Source organism: Manis pentadactyla, chromosome 8 (assembly GCF_030020395.1).
Source record: "Manis pentadactyla isolate mManPen7 chromosome 8, mManPen7.hap1, whole genome shotgun sequence".
NCBI lineage: Eukaryota > Metazoa > Chordata > Mammalia > Pholidota > Manidae > Manis > Manis pentadactyla.
This window is the reverse complement of record NC_080026.1, coordinates 84173918-84186350: the sequence shown is the minus strand read 5'-3', so window position 1 is coordinate 84186350 and position 12433 is coordinate 84173918. Positions and strand designations below refer to the sequence as shown.

Genomic DNA, 12433 nt, shown 5'->3' with positions numbered 1-12433 from the left:
GCTGTACCTTGGTAGACTATATACATATGTACCTGTTTCCCAAAGCTAATCTATCACACTTCAGCATGTCTAATTCACATAAATAAAATGAAGCTCTCAGCTCCCGAGGATGATGATAAAGCAAATGCACTTCCCTTCTGTTAGAGGAGGAACATGCTGGACTGAAAGACAACCCCAAACCAGCCTCTGACATTCTTCTCTTTTTTTTTTTGTATTTTGTTTCCAGAAACCTAAGTGATATGTCAGCCAATTATGGTATCATAGTAATACAACATTTGAAAACATCTCTCTTCAAAAGTGGAGACTTGAGCATTTTCTCAAATATGGTACAAATAAGTAGAGACAAAGCTACAGAGAGAGGCATTCACCATAATCTGAAAAATATTATTACTTGTATTTATGAATAATATTGTGGCCAGCATGTTTCAAATCTCAAGAAACCTGGCAGATATGTTTAAATCAGCAGTCTCTCTTTTCCTTCACAGTATATTTTTTATGAAGATCTTGAAGGTTATTTAAAATGACTTCCACACATCATCCTGGGGTTAGCCTGATTCTGTGATTCTACTTTTTAAAAGCCACAGACAAGGCGCAAGTCAAAGTCATATTTCATCTTTGATATTGAGCTTGAATGCCTTTAAGATCCATACAGAAAGCAGAAAAAAAAAAAGGCAGCTGTTTATTGAGTGCAACGACTGTCCGGCATCAACTTTGACATTTAACCTCACCAGTCACCCAAGTAGAGCAAAATTAAAACAAACCAACTAACTAAGTAGTCCTTGAACAATTCAAACTGATGGATTTCTTTCAGACCTTTCAAGGTACCCACACTTTTTTTTGACTTTAAGGTATGATTCCAACAATACCAAATCTGAATAACTCAAAACCTGTTAATAGTTGTTAATCTTATTGTCATGCAGTTAACCAGTGGTCTCAGGACATTATAGCATTGTACTCACTCATTTTACCAACAAATCAATCCCACTAATTTTATTTTCTAATGTGGAAACAGTTTTGCTGTTGGTAAAGCTCAGTAAAGCAGAGATGCCTTGACAATCAGGGAAAAGTTTCAAAAGTGGCTTTGGCGCTTAGAGTCCCCCTTTCAAAGCCGCTTTCCTCTCATTTCCCCAAAACATCTGAAAGTCTATCTCAGAAAGCCAGCCTGGAATAATCAAAGGCAAACAACTCACAAACAAAAATCAAGCAAAGACAAAGTAGCGATTACCCATTCCAGTCGACAAACATCTGCCTGCTGATGTCTGTGCTCATGAAAGCCACAGCATGTGACTGCTTCCCGGCCACGTCCCTGGAAGGCTTGACTTGGTGTGGATGTCAGCTTCCCTCCGAATGCGAGCTGTGAGGCTCAGGGCTCTGCTTACAACTCCCCTCCCCCGGCAGCTCCATTACTCATGTAAACACACAGCAGTGACTAGCACGGAGTGTGTGGGATGAGCGCTGAGGACTTTGCTGGAGTTGCCAGACTGGCAGGGAGGGCTCTGCTCTCTCCACCTCCCTGCACGGGGTGGGCGATTTCATCCAGCCTGCGTTGTGGATCCTGACCTCCTGCTCCCCTGTGTGAGCCTGGTGCCACCTTCCATGAACTGACAGGTCCTCAGCTCAGAGCCAGGGCGGGGACTATTTTGGTTTCAAGACTTGGTGTAACACAGAAGTGTTTCCACAACTGACCCAAGTGCTAAGACTTTAATGACCGTGAGGGAAGGCTGTGCTTTCATGTCCCTTATCAAAATAACGGCCAGAGCAAAAAGCTGACATAAACAAACAGAACCCGGGGCAGGTCTGAGACATTTTAAAAGAAACAAAACAATATTGCCTCTGTTCTAAGATTTGTTACTATTATCTCTTTTTTTTCTAACATTTTGGCAAAAAGCATTTAAAGCTATAAGGCTTTTTTCTCCAGAAAAGCTTTCAAATCCCAAAGGCCTTTAAAATGGAGAGAACTCCCATTGAACAGGCTGTTTTAAATAAAGGCAAAGGTTCCAGGAATCGACAATAAGTCATCTCCAAATTGGGTCTATTTTCTCCATTCTTTGAGCTGTTTTCAGAACCCAGAGAAGCACATGTCCTTCCCCATCAATTTCTGAGAATTACAAATTTAGAACAGACTAGCACCTAATATTGTGGTCACACCAACTTAAACTCTAAATGGGATCTGACCAAAAGAAAAAGCCTTTTGATCCTGATAAGGCAAGTACACTGAAATTTCAGGTGGTTAGGGAAACCAACCAATCACTTGTATCTCAAACTCAAACCCATCTTTCAGTCTTCCCCCTGGCTTCTTTTGCTGACTTTCTGTGTGGAGGGTGTCACTGTCTTCTCTGTACTTCAGCTGTGTTCCATAGCTTATTACCACAATAAATTGGAGAGTCCTTAAGGACAGGACGTTGTGGCATTCTCTCATCTGCCCAGCACACACCTAGGAGGTGGCATTGCATTATGTTTGTTGAATGAACAAGTGACCACTGGAAATACAGATGCCCACACACTTCTTCTTTATGTCTTAATGAGCTGGGACTGCCAATCTGACCATGCGTCTATCTGTCATGCTGGGCACCTGTAAAACTGCATTCACCTGACCTCTTTACACTTAAGCTCTGGGAACATAAATCAGTGACCCCCTTGAGTTTGCTCTGGGAATTGAGGCAGGAAACCTAAGGCCTTGGTTCCTGATTACTGTTAAGCCTTTGTGTGTGGTGTCTGGCATCTCAGAAGGGATATGATTTTGTCCCACATGTAATGCACAAATGCCCTTAATAGCAGATGTTCAAAGTCCCATGGGGAATGGACCGTGCAGGACTGGGTAGCGGCCCCATGATATAATTGGAGACCTTCTGGATCCAAAAGACCTCAGGTGAAGCTTTGGGACTGAGGGGCTGGCTTTCTGGGAGAGCAAAATTCTGGTCCTCAGGCTACATTTTTTTCCTACAGAGTCAAGAAAACCAACCATTTGCTAGGCAGGTGAGTAAAAGCGAATGCTTTATGGTGTGGTGGTGGTCAGGGGTGTGGGAAGCCAGCAGTATGCATACTCATGGTGTAACTAGCTCTGGTCAATTCTACTTCAAAAAAATAATAGTGTGAAACAGTAAATGTGTAGTGATGTTTACATGTGCATATAATCCACTGCCCAGCTCTGGCCTGGCTCATTCAGAGTTCAGTCAGTGTCCTTTACACAAATGTTTTCAATATTATACATGAATAATAATAATAGCTGATTACTGAGCACTTCCTCTGTACCAATCAGTGCTTTGCATGCAATAACTCGTTTAAAAATCACAGCAAACCAACAGGAAGACGTGATCATTATCCCCAATTTACCCACCAGGAAACTGAGATAGAGATGAAATTACTTGTCTTAGGCCATGCAACAAGTTACTGGCAGCAGGATTCCATCCAGGCAACTGAACTTAATTCATAGCCCCCCTGGATAACTTCTCTCTAACAGACAGACACACACACTCACTGTGTCTCATACTGAGGTATTTATATCATTAGGCTGGCAGTCACCAGGGAGCTTTCTCCAAATGGAAACACTCTCCAATACCACATAGCATAAGGGCATTTCAGCGCACGTCAGGAGGCAAACAGCATCCTGCAGACCGGATAGCAAGCAGGGTCCGGTCCCCGCTCATCCTGACTCAGCAGTCGGTGACAAGGCTTCCATGAAGGCCACAGAATTCCAATAAAACTTTGAGCACCAGGCACATTACCCCCTTGAAGTGGGCCACTGACTCTCCTGCCTAAGAAGTGAAAGGTCTCTGTGGCTTAAAAAAAAAACAACCTTTCCTCTCTGACTGCCCATCTGTTCCTCTTACTCAGGGCCATGAAATTAACAAGTATTCACCTTTGTGAAGTCATTGCCGTTTCTACAGGCGTTAATCCCAGTAGAGTCAGCTACCCACCCGGGCTCCAGGCTACTTGGACAGCTAACCCATGTGCTTTGCTGTTTCCTCTTTTGAAAAATTCCTTCAAATATTAATGAATTGTAGCCTTTTATTTTTTTATTTTAGATAGTAGAGCAAAACAAGTTTCTTTTTTTTTTTTTTTCCCTTAAAGAGTCTAAGCTGGGAGTTGCAGACTTTCATTTATACATTTACTTCATCATGAGTTCTGACAACTTACATGTCAGGGCAGCGCAGGTGTGGGAAACTTTCATCTCAGCCCCAGCTCTTGCAATAATAATAATAAAACAAAGGAAATGTAACCAGTTACTGGCAAAGTAAATTGCTTTTGGCTTGAATGTTCCTGTTTTTTTCTACTGTGTTCTTCCTGTCATGACCATCTCTCTTTTTTTTAATAACATTTACGCTCTTGGAAATACCACGAAGATAAACTGCTATAAAAGCTCGATTGACTCATCAGTTAACAACTCTTTCTTCTCATTTTGCAGAGAGGATATTGTTGCCAACGCTGCTACATATTCTCTCGAGAAATGCTCTGTGAGCCTCCACTCAGAGACGGAAGCTGCCTGGCGGTGGGGACTGGAATCAGGGCAATGGAAAGTCAGTTTCACCCCCAGAGTCAATGTCTAGAGAAGTCGGCACAGCTTTAACTCATTTGATTTGCAAGTTGTGTGTGTGTGTGTGTGTGTGTGTGTGTGTGTGTGTGTGTGTGTGTGTGTGTGTGTGTGTGTGTGTGTGTGTGTATTTTAAATACTAAACACAAGCCAGAAAACTTAACTCTACTGACTGAAGTATTAGGGGCTGGCAAACATTGTTCTATTCACAGTGTGCATTACTGACAATACTTTGCATTTCTGTAATGCCTTTCCTCTGAGAATCTCACTTCTCTGGTACATTTTCTTTATAGACAATACTCTTAAAATACTCTGGCAAGTTTCAGCATGGAGCATTGCTCTTTCTGGAAAAAAAAAAAAAAGAAAAAACCCTACCCTAATTTAGTTATCATTTACTGTGTTCTATTTTCAATGTTTCCCTTTTGACTATTTAGAAACTTCCTCTTTCACTACAACAAAAATAGGATGAGTGTTTTTTAAAGTTATTAATGTACGAGTAAAAGATTTAGAAACCAAGAATGGTAGAAGGCTTGATCAAAGTCACTCCTGAAATTTATGGGTGTAATAAAAGAAAGGCATTTCACAGATAATCTCTTACAGAATTTCAGTTTTCAAATACTTGGAAAAAAAGAAAAGAAAAACAGAAGCTCTCAACTCTCAATTTGGCTTTAACTTAAAGCCAGCAATTTTACTTTCAAAATTCCTAAGTTCCCTGAAATTTTTATTTCAACTCCAGTTATAGTCCAGACACTCAACTATTCCTTCTGCATGTAAGACATGCCAGACAACTGTGGTCACTGGTACTCCATGTCTGTTAACTGGTTGAATATTTTTGTGAGTTTATAAAGCACTAATTACATATAGATTTAAGAATATTCAAGCTTACTTTTATTCTTTTCTCCTACAAACAATCTTTCACACCCAATAGAAATGTTTGAGAAGGAACTGTACTGTATTGTCTGAATATGAATACACAGGGCCATTAACAAGCACAGCTCCATCTTTTGGGAAATTCTAACTTAAATGATGAATTTAAAGCAATAGGCGTAGTAAAAAAAAAAAAAAAGAATGTTGCAAGAGTGTTATTTTCTGAAATTGTTCTGACAGTTTCCTTTTTAAGAGTAATTATTTTTCTCAAATAAACTCATTGTTCAGAGTTGTGAACTGAGACTGGAGCCAGCTTCAAATGCTCTCACTCTCAAATGCCACCAATGCCACACAGACCTGAACAATGACTGGTGGATGTGCCCCAGAGCAATGGTCACACTCGCCATTCTGGATGTCATGACCACCTGGAGTGTCCAAGTTTGCTTTAGTCCAAGCCATCCCCTGCCACTTGAACCACAATGCCTCTCAACTACAATCGAGCATTTCCAATGCACAGAGTCCAGGTTCCCTTCTACCTCCTTGGAAGGGTGAGCAGTTGCGTTGTTAGAAAGACGATGGAAAAACAAATGAAACAGGTTTATATGAAGTGCAGTCACTTTGCCTCTACGTCAGAATGATTGAGATCCCCAAGAATCATTACTGAGAGTGGAATGGATTACTGCTTTTGTCATACGTGGACCGCTTGGGCAGCCTAAGTCCAAAACAGCCGTGGACTTCACTGACTGCTCAACAAACCATGTAAGTAAACACTCTTGTAACACCTTCCAAAACATGCCCAGTCTTACTCACTCCTGGTTTCGTACTTATGAATGCTGGAGCAATTGTTAATGCCATTGATCAAAGTTTTAGTAACTTCATAGGCATGTGATTTACATAGCTGTTTCCTGATCCGCCTTCTTTCTGCCCTGGAGGTCTTCATTTCTCAGGAACACTTAGAAACACAAGTTATTTGACTTCTCCTCTTCCCCCACCCTATAAACGGAACAAGACTTGCTAGCTCATCTGTATTGTTAATTGGTTGGAAAGCTTGTGGTTCCCTGAATTTTTGCCATTAAAACATAAGAAAACCTTCTTTTGAGTCAGGTTTTACCAACAGAGATGGGCAGGTTTCTATCTTTATTTCCCCTCTGTGTCCTGAGGAGGGAAAGCAATTTCAACGACCAAATGTTATCTATATATATTACTCTGAAATGCTGTAGTGAATTCCAAAGGAAAGCAGAAATGTTCTATAAGTTTATAATACACTTGCCTACAAGAGTGCTGGCAAAGAAGAAAGGGATCATAGATGGTTTTACTACCACTTTCAGAATAAGGGGACAATCTGGGGCTAAATCTAGGTGTAGAGTGAGGAGAGAGTCTGGGTTTTCAGAAGACTGACTATAAGGAGATAATTCTGGGATTTGGGAAGGAGCCTGAAATCCATGCCGGACTTTTTAGACTCTCACCTTCTCTTTGGTCCATTCCAGCTGCCCACAGTATCCTCCCGGGGGAGCATTCTCAGTGGATGGCACCCTTAAGGCCCTGTAAGTGGGTGAAGGTGGTGGCTCACAGCTGTTTTGCAAATGCCTACTCATCTTTGGGGGAATGAGGTCTATATTCCACAGCATTAGGACCCTCTGGAAAGGCTCCTCTGCCTGAATATTTCAAATATTCTGTAAAAAGACATCAGGGATGAGTGGATACCTGAGGATTTGGCTTGGTCCTTAAGGGTATAGCTCAACCTACGCAGGTGCTAAGACTGCACACAATAGGTCTGGTTTCCTTCCCCAGCTGCAAGGTCTTGTCATGAAGTCACAAAACCCAGCAAAACCAAAAATGTACTAAAAAAATGCCACAGTGGCTCAAATTTCCACTTTTGCATCTACCTGGCAACTCACTTCTCATACTATTCTTCTTCCCAGGTATCAGGCACCCACAAGCCATTTCCAGAGTCCCTGCTTCTCTCTTAATGAAGAAGATCATGCTGGATGTTGAGAAAAAAACTGCATGAAAGTTATTACAATTAGGATGTGTGTGTTTTTTGAAAGCTCACTGTACTTTTTTTCTTACAGTTTTAAAATAACTCGTTTCCATTTTTTGAAAGCTATTCAATAAATACAGATTTAGTCTTTTATAGCATGACTGTCTATAATAAGAATAGAATAGTAATTTAAGATACTTGGTCTTTTTTTTGGCTATTTAAAGATCCACACTGGAAATGCTTTTTAAGGCCATTTTGATTTCTATAATTTATGAAGTTTATAAAGATAGGACCTCTTAAACACAGAGAATTAATTTTTGTCTCTTTCTCTTTTTCCCTTTTTGTTACAATCAATAAACCTGTTCATTTTAGTCTATGATTGATATGCTCTATGGTGTTACTATTGAAAACAACAGCACAGAAGTGAAATCTACATTTTTGTATCACATAGCCTTGTGAGGATCAGCAGATATCAGAACAGTTTTTAAGCTCATTTATAAACAGAACATTCTTGTTCAGCTCTTTCTCCGGGTTTGGAAATGAGATATTCCATTTTCAACATTGAGCATAATTGATTTGCTACATCTCCAAAGAAAATATTCCCTACTTGGAAATAAGTAAAAGAAACTGTGTGTGTGTGTGGATATGGATTAACATGAAGATATTTGACTTCTTCCAGACTGGGACTAATATGTTACAAGAGACATTTCAGTTTTTTAAACACATACACATAAGAAAAAGTAAAAGGTCATCAAGTAATAAGTTTCCAATTTCTTTTTAAAAAAGATTCTCGAAAGGAATTTGCACTTAAAAGGGCATTTTCACTCTCCTTTATTATGCTTTTCTACCTTCAGAAAGAATAATTTAAGAAATAGGATAGTCTCTTACTTAAAAGTAAAGAGATGGCTATTCTTGTTTGTCTGAGACCCTGAGATATTTTTCTTTGCTTAGGTAAGTCCTTCTTGGCCCTTCTTCCTTTATGAGCTACCAGTGCTGCCCCTGAGCTCCATTTGTTTGTGGGTACCTATGAGCCACAATACTGGAAAATGACTTTAATACTCTACAGTGATACCAAAGGACTCCCAGATGGCAGAGAAGAGTGTGGGTGCTGAAGCAGGGTGGAGTGAGGGTCCAAAATGAGAAGAGAAAGGGTCTGGGCTGTATGTGGAGAAGCTGTGGCAAGGTGTGAAACACATGATGGCACTTTAAATAAGGACAGATCATTATAACCTGGCAGGGAAAGCTAGGGAGCTCAGTAAATAGGAGTGAGCATATGTCACACTGGAAAAACAACGACAGATACCATCAGAAGTCTTATCGTAAATCTTACAATGAACAAAGAGAATACACAGAAGAGATTAGAACTTCTTCCCACTTTTTACAGTATGATAAAACATTTCTATGACTGTTTAGAACTGCTCTGTCCCATATGGTTATCGCCAGCCACATGAGCCTACTGAGCACTTGAAATACATATAGTACAAACTTGGTATCTGCTCTAAGTGTAAAATACACACTGGATTCCCAAGACAGTACAAAAAATATAAAATATCTCATTAATATCATTTTATGTTGATTGCATATGGAGACAATATTTTGCTTATACTGGATTAAATAAAATATATTATTAAAATTAATTCTGCCTGCTTCTTCTTTTTACCTTTCAAAATTTGGTTACTAGAAAACTTTGTTACATGTGGCTTGCATTATCTTTCTCTTGGTGATGCTTGGTTTAATCAAAAACTCAATGTTATGATTAAAGATATGTCCTTGGAAATATGTGTTAAGCAGCAGACAGAACCAGATTAACATTTGAAGCCAGAATAATCAGAAAAGTGTGATTAAGTTTTAATGCAATTTGGGATTTTTTTTTTACTATAATACAGAGGATAGTCATGTATAGGATGTTAGTATCTGAAAATCTTTCCAAATCTGATGTGTCTCCTTTGTAAAATTCAAATCTGTTAATCATCGACTCAAGGCCACTGAACGGCCCCCATGAAGGTGTTATTTCATTAACTCCTTCACCAAGATGTCAAAGCAAATGGTAAGCCTTGACAACAGGCTTGAGGGGACAGGGAAAGAGAGAAAAAGAGAGGCTGTCTATTTATTTATTTCAGCATTTTTTGTCTCCTGCTACCAACATGTAACAGGTATAATGTGATTTGCAAGCTGAGTAGGAGAAAATAGATTGTAAGTGATTTTGACTAATTTGTAGGTAAAAAGCTGCTTAAACACAAATTGTTGAACAAGTTTATGGTCTTTTTTCTTTTTTGGAGGTTTCATTGGTAAGGAGTAGAGAGGTCAGATACAGTGAGGTCTAAAGGCAAGGGCAGGGCCTCCTCGGCTTCGTCAAAGTGCTTTGAGACCAGCAGTTTTATTCAACAGAAAGTGAGATTACGTGTTGAAGACGTGTGCTCCAAAACCAGAAAAGATGACAGAACAAAAAGGTTTGGACTGAAGGAGGCAGGGGAAAAGTTACATTCTTTCCACAATCATTCTTAGCGCCAAAGGGCTATGGGACATCTCTCAGAGAAGCTGACTGTTCAGTGCTCGTCTGGCCCAATGTCCCTTCCTCCCAGATAACTGGTGACAATAGCTGAAATCAAAGCCTATTCCCTCCACCTTTTCACCTTCTGATTCCTGGGGCAGTGGCAACACAGAAACACAACTACAAGTTAAGAGCTCTCCAAATACAACATGCCAGTCAGAGGGCTACATACTCACCCGGATTCTCTTATGGACCTCCCTTAAAAATAAAAGAATAGCAATGGTAGCAGTGGAAATAAGCTTAGGAAATATTTTCTTTTCTTAGAAGGCAAGAATTGCAATAGTATTTAAGGTAGTAACATGCAGAGAGATCAAGACCAAAATCTCCACAGCATTGACAAAATGTGATGCAGTGAACAGTATACATTCTACCGCACAATACTTGTAATACTTTTTATGAAACCATTTGGCCGGTTCCACCTACATCCAGCAAAGCAGTCCGCACACCTCTGGTATGTTTCTGCTATCTAACTATAGCAATATTTGCCTTTGTCCTCCAAACTCTTTTACAGCACATGGTATGCATATTTCAGCATCCAACATTATGAACTCATGACCAACTGTCAGTTGATGGTTATCTAGCACATGGGGTCGCCACAAAAGGGATCCTTATTTGGGCAAAAGCTCTAGTCTGCCTCAGTCTGTCTATATTTTCCCTCAGAAGAACTTTATTTGGGTTATTATTCTCTGTTAGTGGAAACTCAGAGGCTGTATGTGTGGCAATCTGAAGGCGGGGAAATAAATCCTTAGCAAGTTAAAACGGCTGATATTAAAACCATTTCTAGCTTTGTGAGCTGAAAGTAAACTCTTGGTTGCCCTCTCGTGGTGAATCTGTGCGATGTGGTGGGAAGACGATAAAAACCCAGAAACCAACAAGAGTTTAATCAGACACAGGTAAGAACACTCATCTTTGACAGAAACAGCCACAAATCACACCCTTAGGTTGCTTTATATGTTTTATAATTCACATTTAGCAGCCCTCCCATGTGGAGAAGGTGAAGGGGGAAATGGAGGGTGGAGGTTGTAATATGGAAATTAGAACTGTGTCTTCCTGGAACACAATGACTTCACTATATTTACAACGATAATTGTTATATATGTGACAAATTGATTTTTATGAGATTCAGACCCTTAAAAAAAGTCATGCCCACATTTTGAAAGTTCCTTCATAACCAAAAATAGACTGATGTTCCAACGAGTTTGGAATTATAGGAACCACGGAAAGAAGTCTGAATAATTCCCTAATATGGAAGAAAAATCACTTTAAAAAAAAAATAAGAAACAGTTTATTTGTTTCTGACAATAGACAACATATGGAAACTTGGAATTTACAGAGCCAAGTGCAGATACAGAATTATCCATATTCTCTAAAAATAAAATTTTATAAAAATCTAAACCCCTAATTTAATAATTGGTCTCCCAATTTGGTACTTAATTTTTAAAAACATCATTTCAAATTTCTGCTGTATGCCTTTTGACAATTTCCTGCCTAACAGGCCCATCCCCAAAAAGCAAACAAACCTGGTATTTAAAGACTGAGCAGCCTAAGAAAAATCTGGGGGCAAAGTACATGAGAACATAACATTTTTCATCTTATTACCAGTGAATGTACCACTTCTCTCTTCTATGTGTTTTCTCTTTAGAGAAAAGCCGCTCCTCCAACCAGCATTAACAAAAATGCTCTGTACTTTTAATTTGATTCTAGGGGCAGATTAATCTTAACTTGGCTTTTCCACTCACACGTGGAAGTTCAGTTTTGTAAGAGCAGTTGTTTGGTTTTGTCTTTGAATTAGCAAAGTTCTTAAAGTAATTTTACTATAAAATTAAACAGCTGTAAGTTCTTTCAAACATGATGATTCTTGTTCTTCTTTGTACTATTGTGCAAGCTGAAATACCCTTTCTTTCATGTCTTTTTATTCCAAAATGAATTCCCTAGTTAGCCTTGCTTAGCTTTAAAAAAAATAATAAAGTGGGGGGTGGTATTTGCTGACCTCTGAAATTCATCAGCATTTAAGCACAGGGCATTTACACAAAGTACATACTCAAACGGACTTTTGTTTAATGCCTATTATGAAATGGAAAATGATATTCTGCCCCAATATAAAGCCGATCCTTGTGCATAACAAAGCTCTTTGCAAATACTTCTGTGGAGCAAGGCATCTTATGCCTATTTTGCAGATGAGAAAACTGAAACATGGATAAATGGCAGGGAACAAGGGACTAAGACTTTCGGAGACGTTGGAATTAAATTTAGAATTTGACTCCTAGCCCAGGACTCTAACCACGTGAGGGGTTGACTCTTTGGAACCAACAGACGGCAATTTTAAAACATTCTTTTGACATTATTAACCACAGCCTCAGGGTTCAGAGAAGTGGGGGTAGGGGGTGGGGCCTGGAGACAATACAGAGCTGGTAGGTGACAGCCTCTTGTGACATTGCTAATAAATGGATTACTGGATTTAGGACACAGCCATATATTCCAGGAATATTCAGAGGTTTTATGA

At 39.5% G+C, this 12433-nt stretch overlaps 1 protein-coding gene across 3 annotated transcripts in view; it reads right to left on the bottom strand.

Moving 5' to 3' along the window:
* Positions 1-12433, bottom strand: part of ARID5B (AT-rich interaction domain 5B) — a 174112-nt gene that overhangs the window by 42708 nt on the left and 118971 nt on the right. The window contains exon 1 of one of the 3 annotated variants that reach the window (XM_036895095.2): positions 1226-1497. The exons of the other annotated variants lie outside the window; for them this stretch is intronic. Within the exon in view, the coding sequence (XP_036750990.2) occupies positions 1226-1229 (4 nt within the window). The 5' untranslated portion in view covers positions 1230-1497. Of the gene's footprint in view, positions 1-1225; positions 1498-12433 lie in introns of those variants that run through there. 3 annotated transcript variants of the gene reach the window in all.